Source organism: Notolepis coatsorum (assembly GCF_963971535.1).
Source record: "Notolepis coatsorum genome assembly, chromosome: 6".
In the NCBI taxonomy this organism is placed as follows: Eukaryota; Metazoa; Chordata; class Actinopteri; order Aulopiformes; family Paralepididae; genus Notolepis; species Notolepis coatsorum.
In genome coordinates, this window is record NC_140170.1 from 147,747,460 (window position 1) to 147,769,387 (window position 21,928).

General features: G+C 40.5%; 1 protein-coding gene across 1 annotated transcript in view; it reads right to left on the minus strand.

The window, feature by feature from the left end:
- Window positions 1-21,928, minus strand: part of cntn3b (contactin 3b) — a gene marked incomplete at both ends in the record, with an annotated part of 270,445 nt that overhangs the window by 130,827 nt on the left and 117,690 nt on the right. The window contains one exon of the mRNA XM_084315768.1: window positions 13,441-13,616. Coding sequence (XP_084171894.1) covers window positions 13,441-13,616 — 176 coding nt within the window. The remainder of the gene's footprint in view (window positions 1-13,440; window positions 13,617-21,928) is intronic.

The following is a 21,928-nucleotide window of genomic DNA, read 5'->3' on the forward strand; positions in this document are numbered from 1 at the left end:
ATTCTGGAAGACTTATCTTGGAACTACTGAGACATAATCAATGACAAGTTCACTCTGAGTCCTGAAAGTGCTGGTAATATGTCTTAAGTGGCTGAAAAGGTTGCACAAATTATCTGATCTGATATCTGCTTGGAGAATGGCATTCTGTCTTAAACTCGAAAGCGCGTTCCCGTTCAGGTCATTTGCATACAAAACAACACCTTTATAGCTCCTTATAAGGCAACTAGTGACGCAGCTGTGTGCAAATGGAATGGCGGAAGTGCTTTGCGAGTCTTGCGAGCCGCGTGATTACGAAACCTAGCGTCAGTCAGTGCCAATCAGAGAGCGTCTCAGAGAAATGCGGCTAGGTTTCGTAATCACGCTTGCGTGCCATCAAAACTAGATTAGATTAATGTATTGGCATCATATACAGTTTACGGTACACCTGCCGCAGCGCGCGCGCACACACACACACACGCTCGCGCGCGCAGTACTGTATATGAATGAATGAATGAAATATAATATATATAGCCTACGGCGGGCGTAATGAATGAACGCAGTATGGCTTATTATTCCATAATTAAGCCTATAGGCTATTCATTCGTAGGCGCACACAAGACTTGTTATGGAATATTAATGCAGTCTATTTCCACCGATTAGCTTTAGTTCTTATTTATTTATCCACTGTCATTTCAGTGTTGGTGTATAGGCTATATAGTGTATTTCAATATAAGTTTAATTTATTAATGATATATTCGAAGGAATGCAGGTTTATACCTATATCAACCCCCTCCAATGTACAGTAAATGACCAAGTAAGGTTTTGTCAATATTCCAATGTACAATTTTGTGTGTGTGTGTGTGTGTGCGCGCGCGTGAGTCCCATCTCTTTGGTCTTTGGAAAGACCAGATGAGGTCAGGAGTTTGATAATATTTACTGAGGATGGCCAGATAATGTTGATATTTAAACATAAGAAGATAATAATACATAATACACGTATACATGATCATGCAACATTAAAAAAATATTGTGGGGATGTTTGGGAGGTGATACGGAGGTAGGGAGGGGTTTAAGTTTGTGTGGTGTGATAACAATGTTGAAATTGAGAAGTTTATTTTAGTTTTACAACTAAATTATTATTACAGCGAGAGTAAAGTACAGAAAAAAGGTATCATTGGGTACTAGATCGATTCCCAGGTACCGGTACCGGTTCTAACTTTTACACCCCATTAAATTAGTACTATGCCACTATTACACTAATACACTATTGCACTAGTACACTATGACACTAATACAAAATATTACACTATTACACAACATTACACTATTGGGTAGAATAAACCTTTAAAAATGATTTGCGTGGAATAAACATAAAAAATGTGAAGTTCATTGACACAAGATATAGTAAAAGGGGCTAGGCTTATTTCAATTGACAAAAAAAAATCCATGTTTAATTAATTAATTAATTAATCATTATTAATATTAATATTATTATTATTATTATTTGTAATAATAATAATACAATATTTGAATGCATAACTATATCAACAACAATCGATTTACAATGGCATTTCCATGTTGTAAACAAGAGCCAGAGAGCTAATTCCCGGAGGCTCTGAGCAGCGAACCTGTGTAGTATCGCCCTCTTGTGTTCAAAAGGTGTAACGTTTCCTGTAATGGAGAATTAATTATTGTAAAATACTTCTCGTTGACCAATGTGAAAAATATAATATAAATATATAATAATTACTAAACTTACAGCTGGGCCATCTTACCACAATAAACACAGTAACTACAACGACTGTGGAATGATGTAGACATTATCTTCCCTTCTAATCCCATAGAATAGGCTGGCATCAAACCATGCCCTCTTTTTTATCCTTCAATCACAACTGCTGCTTCCCTCGGACACAGTTTGTGGATCAAGAAAAGAGGCCTGCTGCATTTCACAAATCATGATGGTAGTGATTAAATATTAATTATATGAATGAATAAGAAAAGACATGTCTGCAACTAAATCATGTCAAAGTAATTCCTTGTAATATTGATTGTCTTAATTACTAGATATTGCTAGATTTGTGTAGCTGCTGATTGCATACCTATACTGTAGGAGCACATGTATGTGAGAAAGGGAACTTCAAATACAGTCATAAAATGATCAGTCTCTGTGCAGCTGCAGATTTAATTATGAATCACCATGTCCATTAACTACTTTTAATTCCTTCACGGTCACAGCCTGTAATTAACATGATATATGATAATAAATCTGATAAGTAAGTAAATTGACAATAACAGACAATATAATCATTTTGAAAAGAGTAAACTTGTAATCACTTGTGTCTAGTGGGGCCGTATTAAGATACTGATTAAAAAGAGGTGCCTGTATCATAATGTATGATGATCTGTATGATGTGAAGCACCTCTATAACTGGCAATGTCACTAACTCACAGGGAGGTGTAGTGGTTACGTCATTGCCGTTTTTCGTGTTCCACCCTCTGTCCAACGCAATGTATTTCCCCATTGCCCATTTCTAAATCGTCTAATTTAAAACAAATAAAGCATTAACATTTGCATGGTGTACCTTTCTGTTCTATGAAAATATTCGCAATTAATCATAAAAAAAAACGCCTAATTTTATTTCAACCAAAAATGCTTAAACAATAATGTTAGTGATATAAGGGAATACATTTTCTGCAAAAATGGAAAGCTTTTCAATTTCCATGCAGCAGAATTGTTACAATAGCCGATAATCCATTTTCCCAATGATAAATCCCTATACGGGTGGAACAACCAGTGACGTCAGACTACACCTCCCTATTCACAACACTTAGCCAATCTTCCCCTAGTGGCAGCTCAGAGGCATGGCACTTTGTGTAAATTCAATCTATACGAGAATGCTTCACATCTATGACACTATGGGGCGAATTCACAAAGAATGGATTGCGCCTGTGCGTGTGATCTGTGCCCGCTTTGTGCTCTGTCTTAAGGACCTATTCACAAGATATTGCGCAAATGATATACTAATAGCTAGGGCTGCCGCGGTTACCGCATTATCGCGGTATCACCATCACGTCACGCCCACCGCAGAGTCAAGCTGATTACCGCATCACCGGCTTTGTTCTGGTTCTGTTCTGGAGCAGTAGAGCAGTAGATATGCCGTGTATATGTGTGCTGAGCGCAGTTGCCCAAGTTAACGTTAGCAAGTTGGCTCCGTGCTGTGTAACAGGTTGGTAGAATAAGCTAAAATGTACTCCTGGGCCGTGTTATGGTATGTGTTGAAGGATAGCCAGCTACACATAATGTTAGGGATTAAACTGTTGGCTATCTAATGTAACAATAGGGCTGAGTGAGCAGTTTAACTCTTGATTAAGCCCCATGTAATAACCGGATCCATCACTAGCTTTAGCTGGTGTTAATTCGCTGGCCACTGGGTTGAACAAACGATTCCATCAGGGCCGGATTAACGACCGGGCCGTTTGGGCCGCGGCCCGTGGGCCTCTAGTGACGAGGGTTTTACTTTTTATTATTACTTTTTTTTATTATTTTGGAGATCGATGTCATACTGTGACACTGAAATGAAAAAATATTTTATCAACTAAAATATTTAGTCAACAAAAATATTTCATCAACTAAAATATACAGTACGTCACACCCCGTGCCTCTCCCTGCCGTCTGCAAGTGGCTAATCTTGAGTTTCCAACCCCCCAGTAAGCTAACCATAGATAAATCCAAAAAAAGGAAAGTCTGAGGAAAATAGAGGGTTTAATTCAGCGTGGACAGATTAATTTGCTTTCACGACTAACAATGCAGGCTTACCTGTAGCCTATGCCTGATATGTGGTGCGAAATTTGCAAACAACGATTACTGTAATTTTGATTACTGTAGTTTGCCTGGTATGTAGCCTTGGTTAGTGGCTGCCCCACCAATGTTTTACATATAAAAACGCCACTGTGCGTGCGTGCACGTGTATGTGTGTGTGGGGGCCTCCACAAGAGTCTGGCCCAGAGGCCTCTGAATTCTTAATCTGGCCTTGGATTCCATGACATTATTATCTGTTATGCAGATAGATAGGACAGTCAATTAATTCCTAGTTGGTTATTGAACCAAGCGTTTGGTTAACGTTAGCTACCGCAAGTCGCGACCAGCAGGCTGAGCCAGCTGTTTTCAACCAATATTCCTGCTGCAAAGTCATCCTCTTTAATGACAACACTGGAATAAAGATAGACATTTAACGTTAGACTATAGGCTATAAAGAATAGACTACTACAGAAATAAATGCATTCTAAACGTTTATTTAGGAAGCAATTATTTGAACATTATATTTAAAAAAAAATTATTGCGGTTACCACAGCGGTTTCAATGGCTTCCTTAATTTGTTCAGTAAAGAAAAAATCAATACCGCGGCAGCCCTAATACTAGCGCAAACACGCCCATATGGTGTGCAATTTGCTCCTGATATCTGGCAGCGCAGTTGGCTCCTGGAGCAGTTTGCTCCGCAACTTGCAATTTGCTTCTGATATGGTAAAATAGTATAGATACTGCCCATGCAACAGTATGTATGTCCTAGGACCATGGCAGACTGAAAAGAAAGCTTTGATTCTCTGATCATGAATTGGAAGTCCTGACGGATCAATAGCTCTTCGTTATAACAGATATAACAGTATTTTTCACCATTTTTATTTAGTTTATTTCGTAATGTATATAGAGCTTTCTTATTTTGTATTTTCATGACACAACTGCATCCTTTGTTTTTGTCACTACCTTTTGCCATTGCATTTGTTTGTCATGTCATCCCAAAATAAATTAGTTTGAGCAGACCTGTTCATGGTGCTGAATCTTTAGGCCGAAGTTTGGCACTGTGCCAGTGAAAATATTTTCAGACTTAGACTTAGTGAAAAATTAAGTTGAATTTAATGTTTAGTTAAGAGAATAGAACCTGCATTCTCATATACTCCAGAATAAACTTTGCGTTCACCATGGTCCTGACGAAACATTATAAATTAAACGTTTATTCTGGAGCATATGAGTGTACGGGTTCTATTCTCTTTATTGTGATTATTACCTAACCCACTGGATCACCGGAAACACTGGCCATGGCACCCTTTATGAATGCGCTTAGTTACCACCAACTCTCTGAAAACGTAAATAACTTAACTTTAACTGCGTTTGGCAATTAGCGCCAATCTTTGTGAATTGTAGTGTTTTTGCAATGAGGCTCATTTGCATAGAGAGGGGCACATTTTCCGCCCATATTACCTAATTTAAAAACCCGCAAATAGCACGGACGCACAGAGACGTAATGATGATGGCAACGCAGTTAGCACAGTATTTCACCCTTTGCGAGTGCTTTGTGAATAGCAGGGTTTGTTTTGGGGTTATTTGCACAGGCATAGCGTCAGAAAAAGCCACACAATCCCTTTGTGAATTCGCCCCTGTGTGTCCTTGTATTCACCTGACCGACTGTTGACGATTTAACTCAGTTCCAGGTTCAACAGAAATGAGATGTGGAAATCATGACTCAAATAACTAGTTCACTTACACAAAAACACAACAACAGCAACGGTGGTTAAACACAATTAGGGTCAGTAAGGGATTGTAATTACAATCGTGTATTTGCTTTATCGTTTGGATTATTCTCGGCTCTTGGAGTGGCATCTTCACAGTCTCGACACCGCAGTGAAGAGCCGCCTCGGCGTCTGCGGGGAAATGAGAGAATCGGCTTCACAGATGTCGGCTACATTCGCGTTGGCACCCTTCGCATAACACTTCGGCGAAACCGACAGTAAATGTGCCAAAACCCCCGGCACGAGAGCAAAATAAACTGATGTAGTGGCAAGAAGGGACGACTTTTTAACATACCGACGGGAGAGAGGGGGACAAAGAACCGGAGGAGATGTCCAATCAGCTTCTTACGCGCACAGCGAGTCTCTGTACGCACTTTGAATATGCCAAAACTTTGAAAAGGAACAAATGAAACATGCAGGGGCTGAAGCGGAGCCCGTGGAGGGGGGAGGGGACAGACACAGTGGGGGAACATGGCTGCAGCTCTTTTGTACTGCTCTGACATTGAGCAGTAGAATGAAAGGATTTCAGAGCCATCGGGTGGTCTGACTACTAGTCTGACGACTAACTTAGGAGAAGCAGTGTTTCTATAGCGATACCTTTTAATTCTCTCTCTTGTTTAGAGGAGAGAGGAATAAGTAATATCTCAAGCGTACAAGTACATCTGGTTCTTGTGTTTTTAAAGTCCTATTATTTTTGTATTCATTTTTAGATTAAACATGGACTTTGAACAAGTCTTTATTCATTGCACAGAATGCACACACATTGACAATGTCATCATGCAGTGACACACACATGCGATGGGCGGCACACACGTTTGACATTTATGTAGGCCTAGAAATATGCTATTGAAAAAAATAAAGATTTGACGTTAAAACAATACATTAATGACGTTTAATAAACACACGTTTAACCATAATTCTACCCATTCAACCTAATCCTATAACCTCAACCACTCTATTATCCTGCCTAACCTTAACCTGACCCTAACCTGGACAACATTAATCCCCCCGTCCTGACATATCCAAGTCCCAAAATGTCAAAACAGCACCTATGAAAACCACGTTGCTGGCTCAGAGGTGAGAGCAGCCAGCTGTTAGCTGACAGCTCACTGGTCGGGTCCATGTCACCAACTTGAGGACGTTCCCTGTCTAATGCGACGCCTGCCATCACCACCAACCTGCCCTTGGGACAGAAAATAGTCTGTGTACTAGGTAGGGTATTCCAAGGGGACAAGACAACTTCCAACAGGAGAATTGTCTATCTCCAAATTGCATGTCAAGCCTGGTTATGGGAACTGCTCTGCCCTCAATCACAACACGCTATACAGAGGGTCGTACGAACAGCCCAGAGCATCAGTGGATGTGAGTTTCCCTCCATCCAGGAAATATATAACAAACGGTGTGTCAGAAAAGCCTACAGGAATATAAAAGACCCCAACCACCACCCCAGCTGTGGACTGTGTCAACTGATGCCGTCTGGTAAACGCTACCGGAGTCTCAGCACCCGGACCAGCAGGCTCCGGGACAGTTTGTCACTATTGTATTTAGGGGTGGGCGATATGACGATATCAAATAAATATCGGGTACAGTTCATAAACGATAAACTTTTAAAACGTATCGTGGACATTGTGATGTTTCTCACAATCCCTCACATCAGTTTATAAGCCGCCGCGGTTGAGATGACTTACTTTGGCGCAGAGCTTGTCTACTCTCTCGTCTCTCCCTCTCAAAGAAAAAAAATGCACACAGACTCGCCCCAACTTACGTCATGTACACGCCCATACACGCACGCGCGCACACACACACACACACACACACACCCAGAGAGGCAGTGCTACAGGATTGTTTGGAGGAAACAGGGAACGGGGATACGAGAGCGTGAGAGAAGTGGAGAGAGCTTTGCGAGTTTAAACGTTAGCCCTACGTGTTTTTATTCAGAAATGGCAATGGAATATGGAGGCGCCGAGGTGGATGAACTGGTAGTAGCCTCGCGTTCTAACCGTTAGCATTGCAACTAGCGTAAAAGAGCTAATAAGGCACTGGATTCATAGAGTAGCTTGATAGCTAGCATGAAAATCCTCCGCGTGTCGCGTTGAAGATGACGTCACGGCGCCCCAGCTACACTGACGGGGGGGTACCGTCTTTATATCTATCTATGGGGGGTACTACCGAGTCGAGTAGGTACCGTGCAGACCGTGGAAAAGCGGCATAAGAGAATACTTCATAATGTTTCATGCAATTAAAAAGTAAATATGATGATGATGCACACCTTTACAGTATTTTGTTTACCAGTAGGATGTTATAACATTGCTGATAATAAAAATCATAAGTCTAAGCTATCAAGTCTCCCGTGATTTTATATTACTATATATTAAAAGTATAGGCGGACCATTCCTCGGTTACAAGATTATTATTTTCTCACAGTAGTGTGTGTGTATTTTTGGCTAAAGTGGATAGAAAACAGTACTGTGCAAAAGTCTTAGGCACCCAAGAGTATTTATATAAATTGTCTTAGATGTTAATAAAAAATATTCTGTATTAGTGTCAGTAGACTACTCTTTTAGATTTTTTGAAATGTTTTAAATTATTTTTGAAAGCATCTTCATGGTTTAATGCAGACATATGTTGCAGGGACTATTTTAATCGTCATGTTGGCGTGACTGTATGCTTCAAAGGGTTAAATCAAGCATTTTTAAGGGCTTTAGAGGAAATGTCAAAATATTGTGATGTACATCGTGCATCGTGACATAGCCAAAAAATATTGTGATATCATTTAGAGGCCATATCGCCTAGCCCTAATTGTATTACAATTTAGTACTATCTCATCGTGTTTCTGCTGCCACTACACTCATACTGTGGCTATTATACTGTGACTATTATAGTAACCCGGTGCTACTTTATCATTGTGTCTGCTGCTACTCTGCACACACTACATCCAGACTGTGATTGTTGTATTGTAATTTAGTGCTACTTTTATCATTGTTTCAGCAGCTGGTTTGCACACACTGCACTATACTATGATTGTTATGTTCTATTCTAGAGCTATTTAACCTTATTCCTGCCACGACCCTACAAGCACTTATTGGTCTGTTAACTTTATATACGCCAGAGTCACGCCGCTCATAAAAAAACCAACCCTGAACCCTACCGTCATAGGCAACTACCGTCCTGTCTCTCTTCTCTCCTTCCTTTCTAAAACACTTGAACGTGCTGTATCCAACCAACTTACTACTTATCTCTTACAGAATGACCTCCTAGACCCTAATCAGTCAGGCTTCAGGACTGGTCACTCCACAGAGACAGCCCTCATTGCGGTCACAGAGGCACTTCACTTAGCAAAAGCGAAAGGCCTCTCCTCTGTCCTGATTCTCCTAGATCTATCTGCAGCCTTCGACACAGTCAACCACCAGATCCTCCTTGCGGCCCTCGCAGGAATGGGAGTGGCTGGCTCTGCGCTGACATGGCTGTCATCATACCTCAATGACCGCTCCTACCAAGTGTCATGGAGAGGGACCCTGTCGGCCACCCGCCCCCTGCGGACGGGTGTCCCCCAGGGCTCGGTTTTAGGACCCCTTCTCTTCTCCCTCTACACTAAATCACTGGGTAACATTATCACGTCTCATGGCTTCTCCTACCATTGTTATGCCGACGATACTCAACTCTTCCTCTCCTTCCCTCCCTCAGATATCCACGTCTCTGTGCGGATCTCGGCCTGTCTGTCCGACATCTCAGCCTGGATGACGTCCAACCACCTCAAACTGAACCTAAGCAAAACAGAATTGCTCCACCTGCCGGCCAAATCCTCCCCCCTAACCGACCTTTCAATCACAGTCGAGAATGCAGCTGTGACTGCGTCCCCGACCGCCAAGAACCTTGGTGTTGTCCTCGACGACCAGTTGAACTTCTCTGCTCACATCGCAGCGACGACCAGAACCTGCCGATTCCTCCTGAGCAACGTCAGAAGGATACGCCCCTTCCTGACAAAAGAAGCCACCCAACTCCTCGTCCAATCAACAGTCATCTCCCGCCTCGACTACTGCAATGCACTGCTCGCTGGCCTCCCGGCCACTGCCACTAAGCCTCTTCAACTCATTCAGAACGCAGCGGCCCGCCTGATCTCAAACCTACCGAAGTCGGCCCATGTCACCCCACTTCTTAGGGACCTGCACTGGCTCCCCATTGCTGCACGAATCCGCTTCAAGGCCCTCGACCTAGCATACCGTGCGGCAAAGGGAACCGCTCCCGCCTACCTCCGGTCAATGGTCTCTAACTACACACCCTCAAGACCCCTACGCTCTGCATCTTCTGGCCGCCTCAGACCTACTCCTATCCAAGCTCCGGGAGGGTCATCAAAGAGAAGTCGCCTATTCTCAGTCCTTGCCCCACAATGGTGGAATGAACTACCCACCCCAGTTAGGACAGCCGAATCACGTCCAATCTTTCGCCGTCGACTAAAGACGCACTTCTTCAACCATTATCTGAATTAAAAAAAAAAAAAAAAAAAAAAAAAAAACAATAAAAAACAATCTAACCCTAACTAACCGTACTGTCATGCACTTGTCCTAATAAACTAACCTACACTGTAGCACTCAACACTTTGATGAACATTGTTGCTCAGCTGATAGAGTTGTGCCCTTCCTGATGGCTTGTCGTACAGAACTTGTAAGTCGCTTTGGATAAAAGCGTCAGCTAAATGACTAAATGTAAATGTAAATGTAAATATACCTCAGTACATATATCACTATCTCTGATCATCTATTTTACAGTTTGTGATCTCAGGATTATCTTTATGCCTCAGTCCCCAGAACTTGCACTGAGTTTGGGAAGAGGGCTTTCATGTTCTCTGCTCCCTCTACTTGGAATGGACTTCAAACAACTCTGAAGCTACAGGGTCTTGTCACCTTGCCTGATTTTAAAGTTCATGTCACAGACCGTGCAATGTCTGAATTGGGAGTTTGCAAATGCATTCATACATAATGCTGATGCTACTGTGCATGCTACTAATGTTAAGGACATGGTGGTGATTGCTTAAAAAGAAAAAAATCATTTTATCTTTTTTATCTTTACCTTAATCTGTTTGAGTTTTGTCCTGTATGTTGTAATATGGTTTATTATTTTTATTGCTGCCATTTTGATCAGGTATTGCTCGTAAAAGAGATCCTTGATCTTGGTTAAATAAAGGTTAATAATAATTGACACTGTGATTTTTGCATTAGAGCATTAGAGTGCATAAGTAAATTAGAGCTATTGTATCATTGTGCTATTTGCACGCTATTCTATTGCTTTTTCCCCCTATTTTATTGATGCCAAGACACAAGAATTTCAGTATGGATGATGTGATGAATAAAAAAGTATTATTTTCCCGCCACAATAAATAAAAATACAATACCAGACACACTCTGTACCCAAATGTTCCAGTTGAATTCAAGAGGCACAGAGGCAGAGACCGGCAGTAGGAAAAGGTGGGCGATGTCGCTGTCTCATGGCAGAGGCCTCATTACCGGGCGGAAAAACAGAGACGAGAGTATGCAGCCATGCTGATCTCCCAGACCTTCCTCCCCTCCATGCATCCAGTGAGACAATAAATGTCAAGTAGCTCGGCTCTTCACTCAGTCCCCTGCCGCAAGTGAGATTCATTACCGGCTATAGGGGTAATGGCAGTCAGAGAGGAAGTGAAAGGCTCTCTCTCTCTCTATCTCTCTCCCAGGGGAAATGATCAATAGTGAGAAACGCCTGATCAGGCGAGGAGAGAAAGTGTCTCCTTCGTTGGCTGTCTCTCGCCAAGAGATATAGCTCCATCTCCACACCGGGGGTTGTTATAGTTATGCATTTTCTATTGTTTAAAATAGTTCAGTTTCGGTTTAGTTTTTATTACTAGTTTTAGCTCCTTTGTTTATTATGTATGGTATTTGTCAGGGGCGAATATTTTAGAAGTTCAGGATACTATAGATCTTTAGATATCTGAATATTTCAATACTCATTTGCCTCGCCATCGATACCAGTTGCCTGTGCCTGCATTCTTCTCACTCCGACAGTGATACACACACACACACACACACACACACACACACACACACACACACACACACACACACACACACACACACACACACACACACACACACACACACACACACACACACACACACACACACACACACACACACACACACACACACACACACACACACACACACACACACACACACACACACACACACACACACACACACACACACACACACACACACACACACACACACACACACACTAGGTGCTGTCGGCCCAGCCTCCTCTCACTCATAGGGCTCAGCTCTCGCCTCCTCTCTTCCACTTCACTTAAAAAGATTTCTGCGGATCTTGTCTGTTGTTCGCATGTTAAATCTCCACAACCGGTTTTGTTAGTGGAGTGCTGTTTGGAAATGCTTTGTGTTTGAGGCAAATTATCATGGAAAGGCAAAGGACACATTACTAGAAAGCCCACAATAAATGATACAGAGCAGTGGGAGGTGCTAACACAACAGATTTAGCAAAGCACCTAACATTAAAGGAAACAGCTCTCATTTCAACATCAATGAAGCATTAAACAAGATGTCCCAGACAGCTAAGCTAACTCCCCTCAGAGCTATTGGGCCTGAAAAATCAGACAGCTGGGTTGCAATTGATTTGACTTTGACTATGGTCAGTAATTAATTTAGTAAAAATGCTAGTGTGCCTGAGAACACACAGTACACCTCTATATAATGAGGATATCCCAAGGCTCTCAACTGTTTTGCACACATTAATTTAGGTTGACTGTTATTGAGAGTTAATGCATTTTGATATCTCCTCCTGTGATGTCATCAGAGGACACTGAATCATTGTGTTGTGTTAATTACAGCTCAATTAAATGATGTTGATGAAATAATATGCAATCCTTTTCATCAAACCTTTTTCAATTATTTTCATCTACATAATTGCATTGGAGTTGTAATGAACACGACACAAGGAGAATGGTAGCCTATTGAATATAAACATATTTCACAATATTGTATCGTTCACGATTACACTATCCTCCTCATGTAGACATCCCCCTCTCAGTAAACGCACCAATGCCTCCTAAAGACATGTTCTGTGTATCCTCATTTTAATTTTAGTTTGTACACAAGTACACAATGTAGTTAGTTTTAGTTTATTTCCAACGTCTAGTTTTTATTTAAATATCAGTTAACTAAAATGTTCTTCACACCTTTTAGGTTTTTAGTTTAGTGTTAGTTAACGTAAACCTTTGCTCCACACTGCATCCTCTTTGTACCAGACGCCTGGCTGGCAGGCAGCAAGGCAGACAGGCTGTCCCCGGTCTGATCTGTCCTCAGTCTGCCTGGAGATCTGTATTACAAAGTTCTTAAACACTTCTTAGGCGTTATTTGTGTCAGTCTCTCCTTTCAAGTGCGCGCATCGCAGGGGCTGGCGCACACAGGCTTGGCCCAATATGAGTCGGTGCAGAGAGAGAGAGAGTGCAGAGACGCTGTCAAAGCTGGAACCGCTAATGAGAATCAATGCAGTTCAGAGGCATTCAGAAGCCGTCTCACCCACTGTGTTGGTTGCATCTGACATTTCATTCGATTACCATTTCCCATCTCAAAAATCTATTCCCAGGCATTCCAAATGAGGAAACAAAATGCTAAACGACACAGAGCATGCAGCCACAGCCGTGTTACACATGTCGGAATGACATACAGCAGCCACACAACTGCTGCGACATCACACACTCACACGTGTGTACACACACACACACACACACACACACACACACACACACACATACACACACACACACACACACACACACACACCATGATACAGCACGCTAAAGGTCATCAACATGAATATGTTATGAGCCGCTGGATCACTTACATGCAAACTGGAGGCTGACCGTGCGGCTGAGGATGGACCCCAGCATGTTGAATGCAGTACACTGGTATATCCCCGTGTCTTGGTCCCGGTCCAGACGGCTAATGATCAGGTTGCCAGCAGACACGTGACGCCGGTAGTCACCCCCCAGATCAATGGGTGTTCCGTTTAGCGACCATCTGGAAAGACGCAAACACAATCAGTGGCTGGGGTCCCTGGAGACGCTGCACTCGCAAACATTTATTACAGGGATCGATGCGACTGGTCGGGCCCACCCTATGTCATCCAGCAGAACGCAAAGGTGGATAATAAGATTTGTGATTCAATATCATTCATCCGACGGTGAACACAGGAAATGAAGTATCCTGAGTACCTCCTTACAGCTCCTCTATACAAGTTATGAATATAGAATGGTTGTATTTTATGCTTAACATCACATAAACACCTGATATGTTGAATGAATAGTTTATTTTATAACAATAATACATATAAACAAGAAATAACAATGTAAAACAAATATTATAAAGTAACATAAAATATTAAACAAAACAGTATTTTGTCCAAAAAGAAAGAGGAAGAAGCAATAATGCAATACCCTTAACCTCTAAAGCCCTAGCCATATTTTCAGAAAATTTGCCTAAAAGTACATACCCAAGTAAATGGAAAAAGCCCATTTGCATGTTATTGGTATCTAGGGACATCTATGGACCTCAGGGAATATATTCCAATGTATATGCTTGAGTAAATTGTAATGAACCAAAGGAGAACATAATTTATTATTAGTAGTAGTATTTTTTTCCATCTTTGATGGTGAATAACACCATGCTAACATTGACCAAAAGTGAAATATTTACTTTAGGCGCATTCAGCACCTTCTTGAGGCCAAGTGTACTAAAGATCTAAGTAAATTAACAAAGGGCAGATGATTTACAGTGGTTTTTGTAGATAGAGTACTGAATTACCATCCGGACACATTTGAAATATGAATAGAGAATATAGAATATCAGGCCTATAAATGACCTTATTATGGCCACGTCATGCATCTATGGATCGGGCCATATCTTCTCTTTCCAATGTCAGAGTTAAATCTGGATTTAGTACCACCAGGCGCCCGTTACAGGGCAGCAAAGACTGTGAATAAAATCTACTGTAAGTACAGTTACTTTTGTATAATGTCCATAGCTCCAAAAAATTTTACCGGACGCGACAAGTTTTTTTTTCTAGACGTTCAGGTAAATAAACAATATACGTTGTATTTTATGGCAATAACGTTGAGGTTTGTTCGACCTGTGAGATATAAACACAAAAATCACGTCAATATTTCTATGAGAAAAAGTGGTTGGACTTCCGTCGTCGGCGGCTGGTGTGAGCTGGATAGTGGAGTTTTATGAAATGTCGATGTCCATCGAAAGCTCTGGGTTTCCTCTTTTTTAGGACTACATCTTTCTTATGATCTCATATTTATTTATTTAAATAAGACTTAAAATCATTGGTAAACAAACGTAGTGCTGAAAATATACACTTTGACTGCAGTTTTGATAGGGTTAGGGTCTTTACTCTTGGCTACATTTGAAAAGGAAATGCAACATCACTTAATACGGACTGCATTGATCTATTTGTGACGTGAAATAAATCTCGGGTTTAGGAGGTTAACACTCTTTCAAAACAGTGTTCAATTTACTTCCAACAGAATCATCTGCAAACAAAATCACTTGTCCATCGATCAAGTTAATAATATTAACTTTATTATTATTTTATTATTAATAATAATTCTTTATTAATGTTACCTTAGTGTGAGAAATAAGATGTTCTCTTCTCATGTTAGACATAACTCCAAATCGGAGAAAGCTAATTATGCAGGTCAGCATAAGTATGGAATATTCAAGGTACTTGACGAGTCTAAGCTTCAAGAAGTGTAGGTGTAAATTACAATGTTTCCTTGCCATGACACCTGTCTGTACATACCTTCATATAATTATTTTTACATATGATCTGTAGATACTATATCTATATATCTGTACATATCCCTTACCTACTCTTACTAGTTATGCTGCTGGCCAGTATGACTTACTACCATAGTGTCTTTATACCTGTATCACTGTACATATTAATTAGGGCTGACCTTCGAATTTTTTTTGGCAATCGAAGCTTCGGGGCCGAGCTTCGATTTTAATTCGAAGCTTCTAATACAAAAAAATGTATACATTTTTTTTATATTCTTTTATATATATATATATATATATATATATATATTTTATCTTATGTTGTGGGACTTGTACAGCACTTTGGTAAACTTTGTTGTTTTTAAATGTGCTCTATAAATAAAGTGGATTGGATTAATGAATTAAGTAGCCCCTTTCGTGACTGTGACGCAGCCAACACAGCTGTGTGATTTAATTCAAGGTGGATCGCTGTTGTCGTTTGAACAACTTCAGATTTCATGGGAACTACCAATCCCCCAAATCAAGAATGTTTAAGATGAATGAAGTAAGATTTTGATTATTTGAAATATGGCCTGTGTAGACTAAACTATGCACAGAATTATGTCAGTCTACAAGGTCCGGATTCTACATGGTCCGGCAATGTAGACCTTGTAGACTCCACTACAGACCAATTATCAGTGAATGTTCATGCATTTTTAAGAAGGGCTACTTCCACAAAAAAACAAAGAACTCACCAAAACATCTCAGTAGCACCTTATCTAAATGTTCTATTTCATATATGGAGATTCATATTTATTTATGTATTGCATGCATTTCTACATTTTATTTCCTATTTTGTTTATTCATATCTTTCTTTCTTATGTGTGGAATTCTACAAGGCATTTACATTCACATTTACATTTAGTCATTTAGCTGACGCTTTTATCCAAAGCGACTTACAAGTTCTGTACGACAGGTCATCAGGAAGGATACAACTCTATCAGCTGAGTAACAATATTCATCAAAGTGTTGCGTGTTACAGTGTAGGTTAGTTTATTAGGACAAGTGCATGACAGTAAGGTTAGTTAGGGTTCGATTTTAAAATTTTTATTTTTTTAATTTTATTTCAGATAATGGTTGAAGAAGTGCGTCTTTAGTCGACGGCGAAAGATTGGACGGGATTCGGCTGTCCTAACTGGGGTGGGTAGTTCATTCCACCATTGTGGGGCAAGGACTGAGAATAGGCGTGTAGGTGGTGTATATGTGTTTGAGGATGATATCCTTCAAACAGGCAATAGTGATGATATAATTTGGGCAGTGCTGAGCTGGGTTACTTTCCTCCAGTGTATTTGTCCCCCGGCCCCACCCAATGGCCCCATGCACGCACACACACACACACACACGCACACACACACACAGAAGTAAAAAAAGAAGAAAAAAAAGAATAATTGAAAAAAAAAATTGTGAAAAAAAAAATCTTTTTTTTTTTTCTTTTTCTTTTACTTCGATTTTTTTTTACGGTTCGAAGCTTGTGCCATCGAACGAAGCTTCGAAGCTTCGAAGTATTTAAGACAGCCCTAATATTAATACAACAACTATGTACATACATCTGATTAGCACTAGGGGTGGGTAAAAAAATCGATACGTAGTAGTATCGCGATACTTTGCGTGGCGATACTGTATCGTTACAGGGACACCAAGTATCGATATTTAATTATTCATAAAAATATATATATATATTTTTTTTGTATAGGGAAGTTGCATTGTTCATTTCAATACCTGTAATAGTACAGTAGTCCACACACACACACACACACACACACACACACACACACACACACACACACACACACACACACACACACACACACACACACACACACACACACACACATGTGCATTCAGTTAAGTTGGAATATGACTGTAATACAAACAGTTCAGTTTGTCAGGTACATGCAACACAGATTACAGTGTTTACATCTGTCTGCTTGAGAAAATACCATGTTCTGCAATAAAAATGATTGAAGTGAGATGAACAGACTGAACTTTATTTTTTTAAAGATTTATTTTTTGGCGTTTTATCGCTTTATTTCTATCATATCGCGGCTCAAGTATCGCGATAGTATCGTATCGCAAGGTCTCTGCCGATTCCCACCCCTAATTAGCACTATTAGTCAGTAGTACTAATTCATATATTGTATACCCAGTTTAATCACCTGTACATTGTATATTACTGTTGCACTTTACTGTTACATTTGCACTCTGGTTGGATGCCAAACTTATTTTTGTTGTACTGTACTTGTGCTGTATAATGACAATACATTTGAATCTAATCAAACACTAACTGTACTAATATAATCTAATATAAAGCTGTTATCATTGTTATTCTAGAAACAAGTAGCATGAATGAAAAGAAAACATAAAACCACATGAACATTGATTTCACATCGTTAGAAGAAGATGTATGTATTTTGATGTACCAAGTCCAGACGAAACTCTGTTACTGATAGAGTTGTACCCTTCCTGCTGTCTTGTTGTACAAAACTTGTAAGTCGCTTTGGATAAAAGCGTCAGCTAAATGACAAAATGTACAATGTGAGGGTTGGAGTTTAGTAACATATTATACTGTGGATTTCTCCAGACCTCACTTGGCAGAGCCTGAGGTGTGGTCCACAGTAGCATAATATAATAGCACATAAACAAAGAGCTGGAAACAAAGCATACCACTAGTACCATGTTGTCATATTTTGCCTAGACGTCGCTGTTTGACAACATTACAGATTCTACCTTTAATAATAAACCTTTTGGCCACTGACTTCATTGCACCTTGCATTATACAAGTGACATTTCTTAATGCACAACTTTTTAGCCCCACTAGCAAGAACTAGCAAGGTGCTGCAGAGATGGCAATGCCGCTCGATCCCTCCTCTCAACACAGGATGAAGAGTAATGCTGCGTTCCAGACAACTTGCAACTGGGTATTGTCTGAGCTCCTACTTGAAATGGTACACTGGAGAGTTCCTGGGAAAATAATCTACCACAACTTCACAGAAAATCAATTGTCTGACCTCAAACAACAATGGCATAAAGTGCAGTAAAATTAAATGTAAAGTACGTATAATGGAGTCTGTTACCTTATGAATAGTTGTTCCTCCTCTTTTTAGTTTAAATAGGCAATAAGGCTGCACTTCTCACTGTTTTACTGTCTTGCCACTTGCCACAACAAAAAAACTGTTTGTCACGGTTTACGTGCACCTGGAACGCTTGGGGGTCGGAAATCAATCAATCAATCAATAGCGCCGACAACATTGGGAAAGCCGACAACGTTAAATAACAATATTTAAATAATAAATAAGATTGCATGGGATCTCTGGGTGGCTGGCTCAATATCATCCTTGATTTCATAGAGTAGATAAAGAATTGCTTGAGCTGGCAACCTGTGTCTCCGGATGATTTCGGTCTCGCTTAAATCAAAAAGTGATATTCCCATTAGAAATATTCTTTCACGGCCGGGCACGCCTGGTATTACGATGCCTGCATCTGGCAAGAATTACTGCTGCCATGATCACCTGTGACGCTGGCAGTGATGCTGGCAGTGATGCTGGCAATGACACCATTTTATAGATGCGCTTAGTTACCAACAGATCTCTGAAGACTTAAAGAGTGTCACTTTAACTGCATGGTGCAATTAGCGCCAGCCTTTGTGAATTGGGGGTGTTTTTGGACAAGGCTCATTTGCATAGAAAGGGGAACATGTTCCACCCATATTACCTCATTTAAATCCCCGCAAATAGCACTGGACGCAATGCTGATGGAATGCAGTTACCACTAGGGTTGCCACCCGTCCCTTAAAATACGGAATCGTCCCGTAATTGGAAACTAAAAGACACGTTCCGTATTGAACTGATACGGGACGCGGCGCCCTTTGTCCCGTATTTTAAGGTTGCCAGTTTAGTGAGAGAAATGAGCCAGCTGAGCTACAAAAACAAGCAAGATTGTGTCAAAGTTACGGGAAATAAACAGACATGGCAACTCTGGTAGTGTGCCACCGCTGTAAAGTATAGGGATTTTCACTGTGCGTTGCGGTGTTTGCAGGGCTATATCTATATTATATATTATAGCTATCAGTGGTGGCTGCTGACCACATTTTTTGGTGAAGCAAAAATTCTATTTTTAAAACATCCCCCACTGTGTGTGTCAGTGGTCAGTGGACACAGAAGAAAACATATTAACATTAGGTGACAGCGCACCTGACCAGACACAGATGCAAAAGATTACATATTCGGTGACGGCGCACCTGTGACCAGACACAGATGCAAAAAAGTACATATTCGGTGACGGCGCACCTGACTAGACACAGATGCAAAAAATTACATATTCGGTCACGGCACACCTGACCAGACAGATGAAAACATATTAGGTGACGCGTGACGGCACACCTAACCAGACACAGATCAACACATATGGTGACAGCGCACCTGACCAGATGAAAACATATTAGGTGACAGCGCACCTGACCAGATGAAAACATATTAGGTGACAGCGCACCTGACCAGATGAAAACATATTATGTGAAGGTGACAAGGAAAAGGAAAGATGAAATGACCTACCTGGGTTCCATCCTAGAGGCAAATCTTTCCTGTGACAAAATAGCATCCAATGTAATAAAACGAAGTCAACCAACAAACTAGATTCCTGTACCGGATCTCCTCTCCTCTCCTCTTTTTTTTTTTTTTCACTACCTATCTTTGTGAAAGTGGCTTCTCAGCTCTGGTCCAGCTGAAGACAAAGCGGAGGAACAGATTGGACATTGAGCATGACCTCAGAGTTGCTTTGTCTACCATCACCCCAGACTTTGAGACTCTTGTCAGGAGCAAACATCATCACCAGTTATCCCATTAGTTCCCTGCATGTTAAGCTAAGAAGTCTGCTAAGAAGGATATATTATTTATTATTATTATTATTTTATTTCATTGTGTTTTTAGCCCTTAGTTGCACTTTTGTTGCAAAGTTATCCCATTAGTTCCCCCAAACGTAGGTCTGTTATGTAAAGCTAAGAAATCTGCTAAGAAGCATATTATTTATTATTATTTTATTTCATTGGGTTTTTAGCCCTAGTTGCACTTTTATTGCAATCCCAGTTATCCCATTAGTTCCCCCAAACTTAGGTCTGTTATGTTAAGCTAAGAAGTCTGCTAAGAAGCATAATTATTTATTATTATTATTTAATTTCATTGGGTTTTTAGCCCTAGTTGCACTTTTGTTGCAACCCCAGTTATCCCATTAGTTCCCCCAAACTTAGGTCTGTTATGTTAAGCTAAGAAATCTGCTAAGAAGCATATTATTTATTATTATTTTATTTCATTGGGTTTTAACCCTAGTTGCACTTTTGTTGCAAACTCAGTTATCCCATTAGTTCCCCCAAATTTAGGTCTGTTATGTTAAGCTAAGAAATCTGCTAAGAAGCATATATTATTTATTATTCTTTTATTTCATTGGGTTTTTAGCAATAGTTGCACTTTTGTTGCACTTTTTTGTGTTTATTTCATGTTTTGAAAGATTGCGTATTACTGCAAATATATATTTTTTTACATAAATCATAGTGGTTCAAAATTTTGGGTCGCGACTTAATGACTAAGGAAAATGTTGGGTCCCGAGGCTAGACCAGTTGAGAACCACTGGCTTAGAGTAGACGACAGAGTACAGCAACTTGCAATGGGCCTGGTCTACAAGATACACTACACCACTAAGATACCCATGTGCATGTCGAAATACTTCCCAAATGTCAGTGAATACCACGACCACAACACCAGAGGGAGTTCCACAAATCATGTTCAACCCAGATTCGGCTCAAACAAGGGACTAAACACGTTTCGCAATTATGCCACGACAATGTGAAACGCCCTACCCACAGCCGGAAAATAGTCTGGGATGGTGCCCGTAGCACACAGTGGGGGTGTGTGTTTAGCCCCCTGGCTGTCTCCATGTGGTTGTTATTTTAGTTCTTATGAAGAAATTCTGAGCCCCCCTGTCTTCCCCCGATGGCTGGGTTTAGGGTGGGGGGAAGGATGGAGGATGAGGGGAAAACGAGGGTAAAGGCAGGGGAAGGGTGGAGGAGGGAGAAGACAGGCCTTTGAGTTGAATGTTCTGTATGCGATGAATGAATGAATGAATGAATGAATGAACGAATGAACGAATTAATAAATAAATGAAAACTTTATTTACCAGATTGCAGAATGGGTAAAATAAAATACAGTACGGCTCAATACACACAATTGTTAAGGGGATGCATACCAGAGAAATATGTTTGTCTTGTTTACATCAGGGTCCCCCATTTTCAATTCATAGTGACATTTATGACATAGGGACATACATGATATACAGGTATGTAGTACTGTTACATTTGTGACATATACAATATGCAAATATACAGTACTGTTACCCATAGATCCTAACAGAGAATATATACATATGATGGGGAGAATACTGTACATTAGGCGGGGATGGGTGGGTGGGAGAAAAAATATACATACAGTGGGGAGAGAATATATACATACGGTGGGGAGGAG